The sequence below is a fragment of the Talpa occidentalis genome, unplaced genomic scaffold (genome assembly GCF_014898055.3).
Source record: "Talpa occidentalis isolate TD23 unplaced genomic scaffold, MPIMG_talOcc4v2.1 talOcc4.5, whole genome shotgun sequence".
Classification (NCBI taxonomy): Eukaryota; Metazoa; Chordata; class Mammalia; order Eulipotyphla; family Talpidae; genus Talpa; species Talpa occidentalis.
In genome coordinates, this window is record NW_023604861.1 from 49,293,941 (window position 1) to 49,311,746 (window position 17,806).

The window sequence follows — 17,806 nt, forward strand, 5'->3', positions numbered from 1 at the left end:
TTGAGTAGGTGAGCAGGGATGCAGGTTCTTCCTGCTCCAAATCCCCACTTTCTTTCCCAGCACAGCTCTACTGTACTCTCCACAGACCTAACATTTGATAAATAGTATTTGATATTCATGTCGCTGCCCTGCTTTGCTCAAGGTCAGTTTTGACTTGGCCAGAAGCTGTGAAAGTAGACTCTTTATTTTTAGTAATATGGGGAATAGCAATGTGTTGAAATCCACAGATGATTTAAAATACACAATGGACTGGGAATTTAGACTGCCATCCCTGTCCAAGCATATTACTATAGCTGTCAAGCAGAATACATGTACTGGGGTGCTTCCTTCTTTTTTCTGCTCTTGTGTACTCTGTGCTAGAAAGAAACACTTGGAATTACGAAAGCTAAATGATAATAACAGGGAAAAAAATGTAGGTGGACTGTATCTTTGAAAGTTTGAGAGTTGACTATACTGTTAGTGACTTATGTGGTGGTAAGTTCTCACTGTGGGTGTACCAACCCTGGGTACTGAGTAGAAGAGGACACAGAGGTAGCACCCACTCATGGTTCCTTATAATGTTCGCCACCTCCAGGATGAGGATGAGGGATGGAACATTCTGTTCAAAATTCTAGTCAAACAAAGGGAAATATACACTGAACTCATTTGTTATACTCTCATGGAAGAGAGAGATTGATAATAAAGCCAAGTTTTGAAATTTTGAGAAATTATTTTACATGTATTTATTTTTGCCTACCAGTGATACATTTATGTAACTGCTTGTATATATGCATTCTGATCTAAGTGAAATATAGCACTCTTAGAAACAGCAAAAAATATATTCTGTTCTTTGGCTTAAGAAAGTAATATATATTGACACTATCAAAATAGCACCACTCCCTGCAATGCAAGCATTTAGTAGCATTTTAAAGAAACTTTAAAACTATTATATAAAGCAATGAGTATGGCCTAGCATGTCAAATTATATTTAAACAAGTAAAAGATCTCTGGAGTTTTAATATTCAGCTTTACCACTTCCTCTTGGGTTATGTGTTTTTCATTGTGTGACTTAGCTGTCAGAAAATGTCAGGAATTTTCTTTGCCTCATTTTGCCATGTGGTTCCTGAGCATGTGTCAAGCATGTGGTGGCAGCCATTGTTTTTGTTCCTCATATGATGGGCTGTGAGATGGTCCTCCTGTGGTCTCCCTCTAATTAACTAGAGGTTAAGTTGCTACTTGCTCAGCCTTTAGTTCTTTTTCACAGCTTCATGAGCTCCTAAAAATACTTTATTCCTTTCAGATTAAAAGAAAAACCTACCTGATATCTTTACTGCAATGATCTTGTCTAGAAGAGACAAATCTGAATAATTTTATTAAAAGGAGCTGTGTTCTCCTTAATTAGAGAGGCTTAAGGTACTGTAGTACAATCTTAATTTAAAAAATGAGGCATGAGTTGAAACACAGCCAGACAGATCACCACTCCCTGTGTTAAATGATGTGAGTGGATTAATCATTAAAGCGAGGGAGGGGGTCAGGTATTGCCTGGTTCAGTTCTCCTGGCTGTTTACCAGCTAAAGATGTTTCCTTTTACCCTAAAGTATATTATACATCAGACAAGAGCCATGTTTTTCAGTGTTATATGCACCTCATCTTTAAAATCAGGAATCATAGCACACTTTTGGGTGTGTCTCTAGCCCTTTCCTGAGAAAGGAAGAACAATCAGGGTTTATTTTGAGTTGTAGGCTTTCTAACTGAAACAAAAGGTCCATTTGTAAATTGCAAATAGCAATTTCCTTAATATCAAGTCATTTACAGTCGATTTTGTGGTAGTCTTTGTACAGTGTTCAAGTGCTCCAGTTCATTTTCACTTGTAATCAGAATTTTGCTAGTAAATTCACTGGTGGTAAAAATTTGTGTTCTGTGCCTCGTAGTGAGACGTCTCCTGCTTAGAGTCTGTAATATCATGCAGAAGGCTTGTGCCATCTGTGCAGTGGACTTTTTGAGCAGTACAATTCTTCCTTTGCTTAAAAGATGATTCACTATTGCTTTGTTATGTGATAGAAAATATGTTTCTATTTCCTGGAATTAAGGTACTAGGTCATGTATTGAAAATATATTGAAATATTACCCAAAGTTTAATATCTTTAGTAATGTAGTATCTCAATACAATATAACGTATATGTGATAAAATAAATTTGAGTTAGAGTTCAAACAATACTAATAACACAGGCCAATATTTTTAAAGTTTTAAGTGATTTGAAATCAACCTTAGTTGAAAATAAAGCTTTACTCTGCCTGTTACAGAAGACTAAGGTGTTTCTTTAAATTATTTATAGCTGACAGATGAGATAGATGTGCATCACAGCAGCTATACTGATGAGGGGACAGAGGACACAAACTCTTGGATGTTTTTGGTATTATAGAGTTACAACACCTTAGTACAGTTGATTGGTAATAGTGGTACAAGTCTTGTATAAAGGTGAACTGCTGTAAGATAAAAATTGCTGTCTCTCCAGTAGACTTTTTGTTTCCAATATTTCAAACTAAAACTGAAAGCACATAGTTAGGTATAGCAAAGAGATAATTTACCCTTGATTTTGATTTTAATTTCACTTTAATTGGTGAATTGAGAAAAAACACCTGTGCGGCTTAATAAAACTATTGGCACAAACAGGAACTGAAGGCTAAATGCCGAGGAAAATGAAAACAGAATTTTGCAGTTTGCATGACCAAGTGCAGAGGGGAAAAAGGAGCTGAGGAAAATTCTTGACCTTTCCTCACAGCTTCTTTCAGCAGTGGAGGACATTTTACCCAAGAGTGAACATTTAGTGACTGCAAGCTGCAGGGAGCCCTTTTTGGGGTAAGTCCTGTTTATTATATGCAAAACTGTCTCTGTAATGCCAAGGTTAAGGTTTTTGTTGTGCTGGTATTTGAAATTAGCACAGATTATTTTTTCCTTTTTCCTCCCACTTCCTTTCCCCAGTAACCCTAAATATTATTAAATGCATCTTGGCCTGTTTTGACATAGAGAAATCTATTGCCTTTTTATGATTTCAGAAAAACTGTATTTTAATAGGTAATCTGTAGATTTTTGGAGCAAATGATCAAAATCCACAAGTCTTTTTCTTTCTTAAAAACTATAATGGGCTGTAGAATGGTGCACTTTTTATTTTTGTACACAGGCTGAGTTTATTTATTTATTTTTAATTATTATTATTTTTTTAAAGATTTACTTATTTTTATACAAGAGCGGGGGTACAGGCCAGAGGTGCAGGAGGGTGAGAGGATTCACCAGAGACAGAGCGGGGAGCAGAACAGGCAGACTGACCAAAGTACACTGCTGAGGGGAGCAGCGGGCGAGACAGGAGAGGTCTGCCCCTCCATGTGGGAATGTCCCTGGCCGGCCAGGAATCAAATTTGAGCTGCAGAGGGTGTGGACAGCTTCACAGTGCTGCTCTCAACCCGCTGCTGCTCTCAACCGCTGCTCTCAACCGTGCCACCGCCACCAGGGAGGCCCCACAGGCTGAGTTTGACTTTGAGTTAGCTGACCTGCATGGCTAAGCATTTGGCATTGCATTGGCAGATTTGCATATAATGTTGTTTTGATTTGGGCTGGGTAAAAGGCAAAAAATAAATGATCTGATAAAGTCTCAATATACTGACCAGAAGATTTGGTTCATTGGAATTGAAATTCTTGAATTAACGAAGTATAAAATCTAGATATGGTGATCTTTTCTATTAAAACAATAGAAACCTGGGTCTCCCTCATGGCGCAAGGGGGTAAGCCATAGTACTATCAAGCTATCGACCCTCCAGGGAGCTGACTCACTTGCTACAGCAGACCTCTCCTGTCTCCCCTGCTGCTCCCCTCTCTGCTGCTGCAGTGTATTTCAGTAGATCTGCCTGTTCCGCTCTCCATTCTGTCTCTGGTGAATCCTCTCACCCCCTGCACCTCTGGCCTACACCCCAGTTCTTGTATGCATAAATAAATAAAAATAAATCTTAAACAAAAATAAAACAATAGAAACCCATTCTTCTTAAAATGTAGACAGTAACTTTAAAAAGGTATAGAGAAAATAATTACTTGACTAGTTGGTTAAATGAATTAATACCAAATAATCATCAGGAAGAATATGTTAGGCATTGAGGCAAAGCTATCTTTGAGCATTTCACCTGAAGTTCAGAAAACCAGTGAAGTTTTCTGTTGTTTGTGTTCACTTATTAAAACAATTTATCTGTTCATGATATAGCTTTAAAATTTGTTATAATTATCAATCTTATTTCTTCTACATTTTTCAAAAATGCAACATAATACGCTATAATGCGTGGTGCTTCTAAGTGGCAGGGTTATGCTTTACAGGGTTGGGTGGTCCTGATAGACTCTTTGGGTGAGGATGTGTTTAGTTTGAAAAGGTCCCTCTTCCCTCACCACTCCATTGTAAGGAAGACAGATTTGCATTTTAGTCAGAACCACAAAGAATATTCCAATTCTTAGAAGTAATTATACTCCCTATCCCCCTAAAATTTTTAAAAATCCAGTTGTGAATTTTAAATAGCCCATCAGGGAAAGAGAAAAATTAGTTTAAATTAAACATGACAGTATAATCAAACTAGAAAATTTATCATTACATGGAAATGTATGTGTTTATTGCCAGGAATGAGATGTATTTGACTCTAGGGTATATTGAAAATGCCTTAAGAGGAGGAGTTTATTCATGTGCTACAATGAATAAATCACTTGGACATTTCTCAGGTAGATAAGCAAGCTCAAAGTTTTGAAGAAACTGACAGATAACAAGTAGTGGGTCTGTCCCTTTATAGGTGATGCAGCTGCCTTTTGAGATTCCAAGCTTTCCTACATAACTGTGCCAGTGATGGTCACCTCTGATTTTTTTCAGTACCTATTGTGAAGCAAACTTGGGAGGGCCAGGCGAGCTTCATTGAATACTACAGTGACCACATGGAAAGTTCGATTCCTACAGTAGATTTGGGAATTCCTAATACAGATAGAGGTGGGTCGTGAATTCTTATTACTTCTCTTATTCAGAATGTCCATTCTGTAAATACAGTAAATTAAAGTAGGGTAAAAATAAAATGTTGTATAAATGCCCTAATTTTTGCCTCATGAAATTTTTTTCTCTCTTCCCCTCTCAACATTGTTACCTATGGATATGTATGAATTATTTTAGATTAAGAGCTGCTTTATAGTACCAACAGAAGTTGGTAGTTTTTAGTAGGTCTTATTGATGGCAGTTGAGTGCATGACAATTTAGAGTTTAAAAATAGATATTTTAAAAAGAACCTTTATAATTCATCATAGCCATAATGGGGCTAAATTATCATCTTCTCACACAAAACTTCTCATTTAACTTTAGCAATTTTACCAGCCAGGATTGTTGTTTGATGGCTGAATTCCAGCCACTGAGGAAGTAGGAATGAACCTGACCATTTCCTATACCCATGGAGTCTGACTCGTGTTTTGTAGTTACCTCTGAGTTGTGCTTACCCACATTTGACACTGGGTATGTGTAGTATAGACTCTATGAAAAACACATCTTTAGACTTAGATATTCATATTTAAGTTAAGAAATTGTTAGATGTATACCTGCTTTTCTCTTCAGATTGCAGGCTTTCTAATAAAAACAATTTTTATTTAAAAAAAGCACAAGTAGAAATTTGGCCACCTCACCTTCAGATGCTCTTTGTTGATTCAATTTTTATCTAGTGTTCCCACCACATTTTTCTTTTAGTTTTCTGGTTCCCCAAACCCTTTTATGAATCAGAAAAGTAATAGTAGGAGCTGATTACCTTGTTCTAGAGGGTAATTTAATTTTTTATGTAGTCTCACTCACAGTACCTTTTGCTTGATAAAGTGCAACATAGAATTGGATGTGCCATTCCTGTAGTTATCAGTTCTTCTGACAAGGTTAAATAACTGAGTCTCTGTTACTGTTTTTAAAAAATTGATCTTAGATTGAATTTTTTTTAGTAGATCTTGCCTTTTGGACTTCATTTAAGGTTGGCTTTAACAATCACTTGTTTATTCATGCAATCTTTATTTAATTTCTTAATTATATTTTTAATCTGACCTTGTTTTTATTTGTATTTATATTCTACCTTATTACACAAGGAATTTGAGATGACTTTCAAAAATACATACCATAATACTTAGAAATACAAAATGAGATCAAGAATAAATAAAATAAAATTCTTATTGAATGGTTTAATAGTGATTAGTTAATATTTAATTAATTAATGTTATTGTCACCAAATGCTTTCTTACAATGAGAGGCATCTTCCTATTTTTTCACTTGAATTTGCTTCTATACATTTTATTCTTATCCTGACCCTAGCATTTTCCACTAAAGTATAGTCATTTATCTGTTGGCATCTGAAGGACAGTGACTGTTGTATTCAATACTTTAGTGCCTGTCTTAGAACTGCCACAATATCTAGCAAATATTTATAAAATAATTGAATACCATCGCTTGCACTTGGGATTCTAACAGTTCCTTCAGAATAAGTATATCTAAGAAAACAGGCCAGGTTTGTATAATTTCTCTGAGGCCTACAACTATCTTGTTTGCCTGGAGTGAAGCTACTCCTCCTATCTCTGCCTCAAATTAGCTATCTGACCTTGTGTAATTCCTCTTATCTCTATGTCTCCATTTCTGCATGAATGATATGAATGACTTAGACTTCATGATCTGTTAAGTTCCTTCTGGTTTACTATGCTTATGAAATTAGAAAAAACTAATTAAAAAAATCTGAAATTATTAAAGTATTTGTCAATGTTTAGGATTTTACTTATAACACTTTAAAGCTAAAATATATTTTACAACAGATTATATATATATTAAGGAAAAGAATGCATTGTAAGTTTTCTTTTTATCTTTCCTAGGTCATTGTGGAAAGACATTTGCCATTTTGGAAAGATTTTTGAATCATAGCTATGACAAAATAGCATGGTTAGTCATTGTTGATGATGATACGTTGATAAGGTAAGGGATCATTCTGATCCTGGGATACCTTTAAATTCCATGTACACTTATATTAAAAACTATGATAGCTACATCTCTTCCAGATAAGGTGGAATAACTGCAACTAGCTTATCCTACCATCTGAAACAATCACAAAAAAGGACAAAATATACAAAATAAGGGTTAAGGACACTATACCTTAGGCAACAAAGGAAAATGATCCATGAGACACAGGCCTACATTAAGAAGCAAGGAAAATCACAAATTACCCTAAAACTTTACCTGATGTAACTTGAAAAAGAGAGACAAATAAGACCCAAGTTAAAGGGTCAAGCTATCGCCAGCCACTGCAGCTTGAATTAGATCCCTGGCCAGATTTCTAACCTCTGTTGTCTTGCCCACTGCTCCCCTCAGCAGTGTATTTCAGTAGATCCACCTGTTCTGCTCCCCACCCTGTCTCTGGTGAATCCTCTCACTCCCCGCACTTCTGGTCTACACCCCAATTCTTGTATGCATAAATAAATAAAAACAAATCTTTAAAAGAAAATAAGACCCAAGTTAGTAGAAGGAAGTAAATAATAAAAGAGCAGAAATAAAATAGAAATTAAAAAAAAAATCCCCCCAAAATCACTGAAACTAAGAATTGGTTCTTTGAGAAGATAGACAAAACTGATAAACCACTAGCTAGGCTAAAATGAAAAGAAGATAGAAAATAATAAAAAACAGATTTAGGAGTGAAAGAGGAGAGATGACCACAGATGGCATAGAAATACAGAGGTTCATAAGAGATTATTATGAGCAACTGTATGCCAATACATTTAATAACTTTGAAGAAAAGAACAATATTCTAGAACAATATAGTTTACCAAGACCAAACCAGGAAGAAATAGAAGAATTGAATAAATCAGTCACAACTGTGGAAATTGAGGATCATTTTATTAGAAAGGCAGGGGCATTTATTATTAAAAAATATTGTCATCAAAGACAAAGAGAAGCTGAAGAAACCGTTCCAGATTAAAGGATAATAAAATGATACGAAAAATAAATACAATAAGGGGTCCTGGGAAACATCCTGTAATGAGGGGGAAAATACTATGATGGACATCCCTTGGGTCAGTTGATAAAATTGGATATGGGTGGTAGCTTAGATATAAGTATAGCATTTCCAGTTTTGGATATTTAAGGCTGCTATGAACCTTTGATATATATCTATATAGACATCTGTTTTGTTATCTTGACTAGATACTAAGGGATAGAAAGACTGGGACATATAGTAGGTGTATATTTAACCTTTTAAAAAACCTATTGTATCAATGTTACATTTCTTGAAGTTGCTTTTGCTGTTCTTAGGAAATACACTTTCATGTATTTAGGAGGAAAAGGGTATAATCTATGCCGCTTAATCCCAAGTGTATCAGAAAAAGAGAACAAAAGAGTGTGTGTGTGTGTGTGTGTGTATACATATACAATGTTTATATATACATATATATTCAAATAGTAGTATTTTCTGTATCTATTAAGAATTTGAGACAGAATGATAGAACAAATGAGGCAGAAGTTAATTAGTGAATTTAGATCAAGGGCATATGGGAATTCTTTGTATTAATCTTGCAAATTTTCTATAATTTTGAAATTATTTCCAATAAAAAGTTAAAAAATAAAAGCTGTAATAGGTTAGAATGGGTTTTCAGAATCAGTACTATGCTGTTAAAATCTATATGAACACTAAGCTGTATTAATATAATTTGATAGCAGTTAATCTAAGAATTTCCATATAGTTTTTCTCCATTTCTGTGTCTCAATGTTGCCTGAAATGGTAAAAGACTTCGTTAAATAAATTTCTTTTCCTGGATCAGCAGCCAATCTCCTTGGATAGAATTGAAGATCTGTTTTAACCATATTTTCCAGTTTTTAGCAAATATGAAGTGCATGATAGTTGCCAGACTCAATTTGTGATTCTTCAGCTTTAAAATGATACTGTGAATGTGGAAGCAACTAATATTACATGGAAAAAAAAACCCCAGAGAAAATGTTACATCTCAGTTATCTTAACTTCTGAGATTGAGGGTTGAGTTAATAATTTCACATTATATGGAAGGAAGAGAAATACTTTTTATTTCTTCTGAGGTTGGGACAGAGATATAAATTTACCCCAGAGACCTTTGCATTTTTACAAAGCCTTTTACCAACCAAAGCTGCAGTTTCCTTAGTGATCTTCAAGTGTATATTCTCCATCCCTGAATGGGGTTTGATTAGAGATGCCACACACTGACTCGCCTCCCTCTGCTATTTATTTATTAGACAGCTTTCTGTAGACATGGTCAAGCTAGGAATCTAGAATCTTTAATATGTATTCAAAAACAGGATGGTTTCCAAAGATTATATTTTCTGGACACTCAGAAACTTTCAACATTACCAGAGTCCTTGACCTTCCAACAGACAGAAACCTGAGCAACAGACTTGCAGACTATTTTAGCCTCTTACCTGTAAGAATTTTTTTTCATGTATTAAATTTGTTTTCTTTACCTTCACTTTGTCTCTGTTAACTGGGCTGTTTATGTAAGATGCTTGACATGGATGGAAGGATGACCTCTTGTACATCTTGACTTTCTTATGATTCCCCACCTCAAAAAAAAAAAAGAGAGGGAATGCAGTAGTGCCCTGGATGTTAGTATTGCTCTTTATGATAATAATTTGTGATTAATAATTCAGAGAATTGCATAATATCATATCTACCTCTTGGAGATGAATGATGTTCATAAATTTGAGGCCTGAAAGACCCTGATATTTATCTATTTCATTAAAAATATTTAATCTCAAGTTATTAAACGTAGAAAGCTTTACTTCAGGAACACTAATTAATATCATGAGGGACGATAGGATTTGGTGGTGTGTGACCTGGAGAACTCTAAATTCGAAGAAACGGTGGAAAACTAGAAATGGTAGAAAACATGGAAAAATTTAGTATCAATATTTGTCTCCACTTTAAAAGCTATTTCTAGATTTTATTTTCCCCTGAAATTTTTTCCCCCAGCTGCAGGGCAGCTATAATTGTAGGTATTTTCTTGACCAGCTCTTGGATATTCTCACTGCCCTATGTAAGCTACCCTTGACATGACAAAGACGTTTAGGAGCAGGAGGTATAAGCAAATAGACATAAAAGATCATGGACAAGGGATGCCTTACTGGAGGCAACTAAGCAGAGTTGTGCATCATAAGAGGGAGGGTTTGGGGAAAGCCACTGCCCAAATCCTCTTCCCCATCTTCTAGCTGCATGTCTGACATGGCCCTCATTTGTGCCTCACAGCTCTATTTTTGGCTATTAAGAGTTAAAAAAAAATACTAAGTACATCTGAAAAGATGTAAAGATTATTAACTCACCGGGGAACGGGGCTGGTGGAGGAGAGCCATGGAGTTCCCTGCCCCGCTGTGCACCATTAACCTGTCACCCTTCCCACCCACACTGGGCAGTCACACCTGTCAGGGGTTGCTCAAACTGGGAAACAAACTCCTTGTCTCTCAGTTTTCTCCTGTTTCTGACAATGCACAGTCTGTGCTGATCTTTATTTTTCCCCCTTTGGTCTTTAAAAAAAAATCAGTTCTGTAAATCACTCAAATTTTCTCTCTGAATGATTTCAGTATTGCATTACATAATATAACTGGTGGGATGTAAGAACTGTAAAGTATTTACTCTGAAGTCATATTTGAATTAAGTAAATATTGCTTTTGTTCCCTTTGGAATCTCAGCATCTCCAGGCTCCGGCACTTGCTCAGCTGTTATGACTCTCGAGAAGCTGTGTTTCTGGGCGAGCGCTACGGTTATGGCCTGGGCTCTGGCGGCTACAGCTACGTCACAGGAGGAGGCGGGTAACTATGAGGCCAACTATGAGGCTTGGCTTTCTGCAAATACTCTGAACATTAAACTTCCCTTTCCCCAGTGCAGAGCTGGGTCTGTGACGTTGGAATCTCTACAGAACATGTAACTGGTTTGTAACCCGCAGTTGCTATTCTAATAGGAGAGTGAACATTGAATTTACTAAATATGAAAAGACCTCATAGTAAAAACTATTCTACCTCTTGAAGAGAATATAAAAATGCATGTCAGGGTACTTTGGTACAAATGTCCCTGTAGATTGCCTCTAGACAGCAGCCAATTTGTTTTGATTATCTGTTTAAATGGGAAAAAAATAGATATAGATTTTAATTTCAGAAACTAAGTCACTACATTTTTAAATTATTAAGTGCATGTAAGCCATATTTGGGGAAAAAGTGGTAAATAGTTTAGACCTAAGCAATTAGGTCTCTTATGGGGAAAGATTTTAATTTGGTTTGTTATGGTTAAATTTTTTGATCAGGTAGTCTTTTCTATTATATAGTCTTTGCTATTGACATATTTAGGGAGAATCTTAGCTTGTTATCAATTATAATAATTTAAATTCCTTAAGTAGGTGTTTGTTAAATATCCACTATGTGGCATGGAACTGGATTATAAATCTCATAAAGAAGTAGGACACTATTCTTACCTTGTATTATAGAATAGTTACCACTGCATGAGTCATGTTCCAGGTGTTCTTCTTTGGTCTGACTGATTCAGTGGTGACTCTAACATGGTCATGGAAGTAACTCTCTCAGAGGGTAACTGAGCTTCAGCAGCAGTGCTGCACTTTGTTGGGTGGTGGCCGGGGTCTACCTGAACTCATTTAGTAACTGGAGATGGGAATTCACGTAAGCATGTGAAGGGTAATGCCAAGATGGGTTGACCTCTTGATTAAGAAAGGTTCAAGCTGTTTGCAGCTTTATGGTAATACATTCAGTTTTCTGGGTGAGGTGTGAGGGCCAAGGGGGGATCACAGCATGCACCTTTTGAACCAGCACTTTGTTCATTTGAAAGGCATCCTGATGTTTGTATATGGGTTTATGTGTTTGGTAATACAAAGGTATTCATGTGCTTTTAACATAGAAGTGACATTCTTTATGTTTTCTGAAAGAAAACAATTTTGTTGTCTTCCTTGTCTGTTGGATTTAGCTGTTACTTCTTGAGACTGGCACTTGATTCCTTCTGAAAGTGTACTTTACTTAACCAGCATTGCTTTTCATAATTCAGTTGGTCATTCATTCACTCAACAGGCCTAATCAGTTCCAGGCCAATAGTGGGAATGCGGATGAAAGCCCTCATTCCTTCCCTACAGGAGCTCATAGTCTAGTGCCAGATTGGCAAGTAACTTGCCTAACTGTTACTGCTCTTCTTTCCCAGGCCTGTGGAGGTACTGCTAAACCTCCATAAGGGTACCTTTAACCTGTTATGTGTTCAACATCTACTTTGCTACTAGGTATTTTCCATCATCTACAATTTTCCTCTCTTAAAACTTTTTGCCACCACACCAACTTGCTTTTCCCATTCAGAGCTTCTCAAGAATTCACTACTCTCACATCCCTGCTTCCTCAGCTCCCTCCATCTGACCTCCATGCTCATCCTTCTGTTAGGGGGAAAAGGATGTCCTAAGCTAATTCCATACAGGCTTTGTGGACTCCACCCCCACTCCAGACCAAAGCCATCAGGACACTGGGAAAGACAAATCCCATCACCACCAAAGGGAAGGTTGCTGGAACCTGAGGGTGGAGTTAAGCAGCCAGGTTTGGTATAAAATCAGACACGTGGGCCTTGGGGGGGCCCTTTAGGCTCTCCGCCAGCTAGCGGCTCTCGGCCAGCTCTCAGAGTGCCATTGGGTTTCCAGGTCGGCGGATCGGGTAGGACGCATTTAAGACTATTTCCCCATTTTCTTCCTGAGTTGTACATTTCCTCATTTCCCCTTCCCTTGTAAATAAACCTTTTATTAACCTTTTGTGTGTGCCTGCAGTGCAGTATTAATAAGTCCCTTTTAAGCATGCAGGTGGGGACCCACAGCCAGGCAACCCGTTTTATATCGGGGCTGCCCTGTAACACTTCTGCCTAGCTAACTTCTAAGGTCTCTGGTGATCTCCATGTAGCCAAATCAAATGGTTTGCCTCCAATATTTTTCTTATTTAGCCTTGTAGCAGCCTTTGAAATATTGACTGTCTACTCCTTGAAACACTCCTTTGCTTGCTTTCCAGAATACTGTCCTTGCTTACCCCTGTCTTTCAAATCAGACCTTTTCAGTTCCTTTATCTGTGCCTTAAATGTCTGTGTTTTCCAGTCATCTCTTTTTAGTCTTTAAAGTCTTGGGTGACTGTAACCATGGCTTTATGCTGAGTGTGTTCAAATCTCTAATCCTCAGCCTAAAAATTCTCTCTGATCTTGTGAGTCATATCCATCTACCAAAGGACACCTCCGCTGGGATGATCCACAGGTACAGGGGATGTCCACAGGTCGACACCTCCCATACTGACCTTGTCGTTTCTGATGTCAGCCTTGTTTGGTGTTCCAGTGTGCCTTGCTCAGGGTGGGCACCAGCATGTGTAAGATCCTGCCCCAGAGATCTCTCACTCTTCTCTTCTTCATGCCTTAACTCTCCTGCAGTCAACTTAGTCACAGAGTCATGTCAGTTTTTTCTTCAAAATGTCTCTTCCCATAATACCCCTTTCTGTCCATCTCAATAACTCTGGTCTATGTCTTCTTCATTTCTTAGTGAGTTCCTGGATGCCACAACCTCCTGGTCTTCCTCTTTCTCATCCTGTTCTATTTCCACTCCATGCTGTTCCCTATGCTGTAGTCAGGAGGACCTTCTGAAGCACATCTGTTCTTACCTCTTTCTTACCAAGAGGGCTTCACTAGCTTCCTATTTCTTTTATTTTTCTCTAAGAATGTGAACCTTTTCTCACTTTTGGCATCTAAGGCTAGGAGATAATTATTCAAACTTCAACAAGAGTCAAGGTGATTTGGGATTAGTCTTCATTTTAACCACTTCATTTGACTCACCCACGGGTAAGGTTTTAAACAGGCCTTTTCTTCTACCCTCCAGCCCTTAGGCCCAGTTTTTCCTTGAAAGGTAATTTGCTGCTCCCCTGTGAAGGAGACCTCTCTCTGGACTTCTCTGGAAATTAGTCCATCAGAGCTTCTTAATATCTTCCTCTCTCCAACAGTTACAAAGCTAATGGATTTTTACTTCATTCAGACTTCTGTATGTTACAATAGGGAGTGAAAATCTTTTGCATCCTTTTCTAACCTCCCATTGCCTTTAGGATAAATTCCAAATGCCTCATCAGGACTGACCAGGCCTCTCATGACCTTGGCAGATGCAGTTTTACCATTCTGTCCTTCTGTGCCCTTATCGTCAAGAAGTTATGCTGCATTTATTTTAGAGATACTATTTTTCCCACTTTCCCCTGGTTTCTACATAGTATTGTTCTGCTGGTTTCTACATAGTATTGTTCCTCCACTTCAACCTCTTGCCTCTGTGTCCTGGCTAATCTTCATACTTTGGGACTTGATATAGTTATTTATATATTCCTGGAATCCTTCGCCCTCATACAGCCTTCAAACCTGTGTGCCTTCTTAATGCACTTTCATAGCATATTATGCAAACCATTATCATTTAATTGCCTATTTACTTTTCTGTTTCCCCCTAAATGTTGAATTATTTGAAGACACACCTGTGTCTCATTTTTTATTATGTCCTCACTTCCTAGCTTGGGGGCTCACTTTTTACATGGTTCAGTGAATAAATGAATAAACAAATGCGTGAACTCTGGGCATTGATCTCTGTACAACTAACACTGGCCATCGTGATACTCTGTTTTCAGTAGCACTTTTACAAAGATGCAGACACTTCTTCATGGGATTGTTGCTTTTTTCAACAATTGATAGTAGCTACAAGCATAATGTTGAGTAGTTTCTCTAGTATTACAGTAGACTTATGATCTAGCTTAAGAAACATGTTTTTTTTTTAAACAGCAAGTCAGGATCCATTGATGGCTTATAAGACCAATTAACAGATCATAACCATCATTTTAAAATAACAATAAAGATATAGTACAAGTACTATAGTGCATCACATGTAGTAAGGATGACTATTGTTATGTGATATTTTCGTTTCAGTTGTATACACATACACAACACATATAAATGATTGCAATTTGACATGAATTCTTGTTTTCTCACTGTGGTTTGTCGTCGAGTAAGTTTTTGGAAGCCACTGCCTATCCCTCTTAAGCCTGTCCTAACACCAGGACTAGGTCAGGAGGATGGACTCCAGTGATTTATGTGTAGGTACTTTATATTTGGACAATGAGACTTATGCACCATTTGAAGCTTGTTTTCACATTGTTGCTTACTCCTTTAATGTTTCGGTGTTTATAGACAATTAGACCAATAGCTATTTTCTTTTTTTGAGAATACTGTACTTAACTATGTATTAGTAGGTAGGAAGCTGTGATTGGGAATCATTAGTTTCTTTGGCAGGCTCTTTGAAGAGGCTGTGGGCATTGTTACCAGAGAGACAGCGCTGGCCTGTTCACCTGATAGAAGGCAGGGGCCTGTGCAAGTCTTTCTGGTGTGCTTTTCCTTTGGCATGTGTTCTTGGTTTGCAGGTATGCCCTCCCTACCTCTATTTCAATTTTCCTTCATTTTGCTTTTTTTCAGTTTTAAAATTTATTTGTTAATTGAGGTAACACTGGTTTACAATGTTGTCTGTGATTGAGATGTGTGGAATCTCCCCCTCCCGGCGCTGTTACCACATCACACCCACCACCAGATCACCATAGTCCTCCACCACAGTCCATTGTGCTCCCTCCTCACTTTTTTCTCTCTGTACACACCCCCACCCACCTCTTCACCCCCTTGTTGCCTCAGTTCTACTTTCAGATTTCTGGGTTTTTTAATTGGTTGCCTTTATCTGACCCTTTGTTTTGTTTCTTTATATGCACATGTCGGTGACACTATCTGGTGCTTGTCTTTCTCTTTCTGCCTGACTTTGCTTACTTTTCTTTTTCTGACTGACTCCAGTTCCATGATTGCTGCAAATGGCAAGATTCTACCTTTTTTTTTATTGTGGTACATATACCATATCTTCCTGATCCACTCTCCTCTGTTCTTGGGCACTTAGGTTGTTTCTGTAACTATTATAGATAGTGCTGCAATGAACTTAGGAGTATCTTCATCCCTTTGAATTAGTGTTTTTGCATTCTTCAGGAAGGTACCTAGGCATAGAATTGTTGGATCATATGGTAAATATATTTTTAATATATTGGAAAACCTCTATACTGATATCCATAGGAGCTGGAACAGTCTACAGTCCCACCAACAGTGTATGAGGGTTCCTTTTTCTCCACTTCCTTACCAACGCTTGTTACTGGTCTTTTTGATATGGGCCATTCTCACAGGTGTGAAGTGGTATCTCATGGTGGTTTTGATTAGCATTTCCCTGACTGAAGTGATGATGAGTGTTTTTCCATGTGCCTGTTGGTTTCAGATCCACATCCCTTCAGCATGGGGGCAGGACTTTCAGTGCAGTTGCTCGGAGGCTCTTGCAAGCAGTTTCACTGTGTCTGCTGGAGTCCCTGAGATGTGGGGAGGGAGTTGCATCTGTCTGCCTTTTATCTTCTTCAGTGGAGCATGTCCACCCCAGCACTTTCTCACCTAGCTCCCCATGGTTAGGTCCACACTAAGCAGATGTGCTGCTGGGGACCACCCTGTCCCGGGAGTGTGGGTATGAAGAGCAGCTTCTGCCCTGGCCAGCGCCTCGCACAATTTACCTTCTGTTGAATCTAGTTTCCTCAGCAGCTCTTCTGGTGCACGCCCAGCCAGCCTTCACCTCTGTTGTCCAGGATGTGCTCTAGTTTTCCCCTGCCATGGGATCCTCTGAGTCATGTGCCCAGATAGACTACTTTAGTTATGCTCCCAGGAGTGAAGTAAGGAATCTGTTTTTCTTGCCATAAATATTAGTATAATGCATAGTAAAGAAGATAACTTTATTCATCTTATAGCCTTTCAGTGGTTTTAATATTTAAATTTGGTGAGCAGAGCAGACATACATCTGATAATTTTCCATTTGTGGAGGCAGCTTCATTTTGTACGACCCCATCAGCACACTAATAAGCAAATGTTATTAAAGGCTCGCATAGACTTTATGTGAATAATTAAAGTGAGGCTGTGAGTAGGCAAAACTAGAAAAAAATTGGTAATAACAATTTTCCACTTATATTTTATCTTCCTATAAAGTTAATTTTTATTGGTTTACTAGCCTAATAAACCAAATAAAAGGCCTTCCTTTTCTTTCTCATGCTACTAAATGCTGGCAAAGGAGAGAAAAGAAGCATTTTTATTTAAATAGGATTTAAGAGAGCAAGGTAACAGCTTGATTCAATCTAATTGGCATATCGATGAAATTTTCCTTGACTTAGCATCTGAGATATTTTGAGGGAAATGTCTGTCTATAGTGATGCATGTCTTCTTACACTGGCCCTTTTCCTGGAGTCAGTCAGTGGTGCAGATGTCTGACTCAGCCATGTAGGTATGAAGCCCAGAGTCACTGGTGGTCACTAGACTTTCCTAGAGAAGGTTAATGTGGTGGCAGGAAGGCACAGTGCAGAATCTCTGTAATCTGGGCAGACGGGTAAAGGAGAGTTCTGGAGCCCTCGGTGCCTTTTTCAGGCTTTTATTGAATATTTTTTTAAAATCATTTGTAGTGTGGCAACCAGGCACACGGCAGGCAGGGGGCTGGGGGCCCTGGGAGCCTGGCAAGCTTCCCAGTTCCTCCTCTTCCACCCCCCCACCCTTCTGCTGCTGTTGCTGCTTCTGCTCCTGTTCTCCTGGCATCCCCGTGATGCCGCCCTTGTAAGCCCAGCCTCTCAGCCCAGGTGTGCCCACCTATGCATGCCCACACTCTACTCCAGGTGGCTGCCATCAGGCACACGTGTAGGACCACAGG

General features: G+C 38.2%; 1 protein-coding gene across 6 annotated transcripts in view; it reads left to right on the plus strand.

Annotated features, from left to right (window-relative positions):
• B3GLCT (beta 3-glucosyltransferase) overlaps positions 1-17,806 on the plus strand; it is a 101,919-nt gene that overhangs the window by 70,858 nt on the left and 13,255 nt on the right. For all 6 annotated transcript variants that reach the window (XM_037527129.2, XM_054701366.1, XM_054701367.1 and 3 more), the window contains 3 exons: positions 4,878-4,991; positions 6,881-6,980; positions 10,707-10,826. In XM_037527129.2, coding sequence (XP_037383026.1) covers positions 4,878-4,991; positions 6,881-6,980; positions 10,707-10,826 — 334 coding nt within the window. The remainder of the gene's footprint in view (positions 1-4,877; positions 4,992-6,880; positions 6,981-10,706; positions 10,827-17,806) is intronic.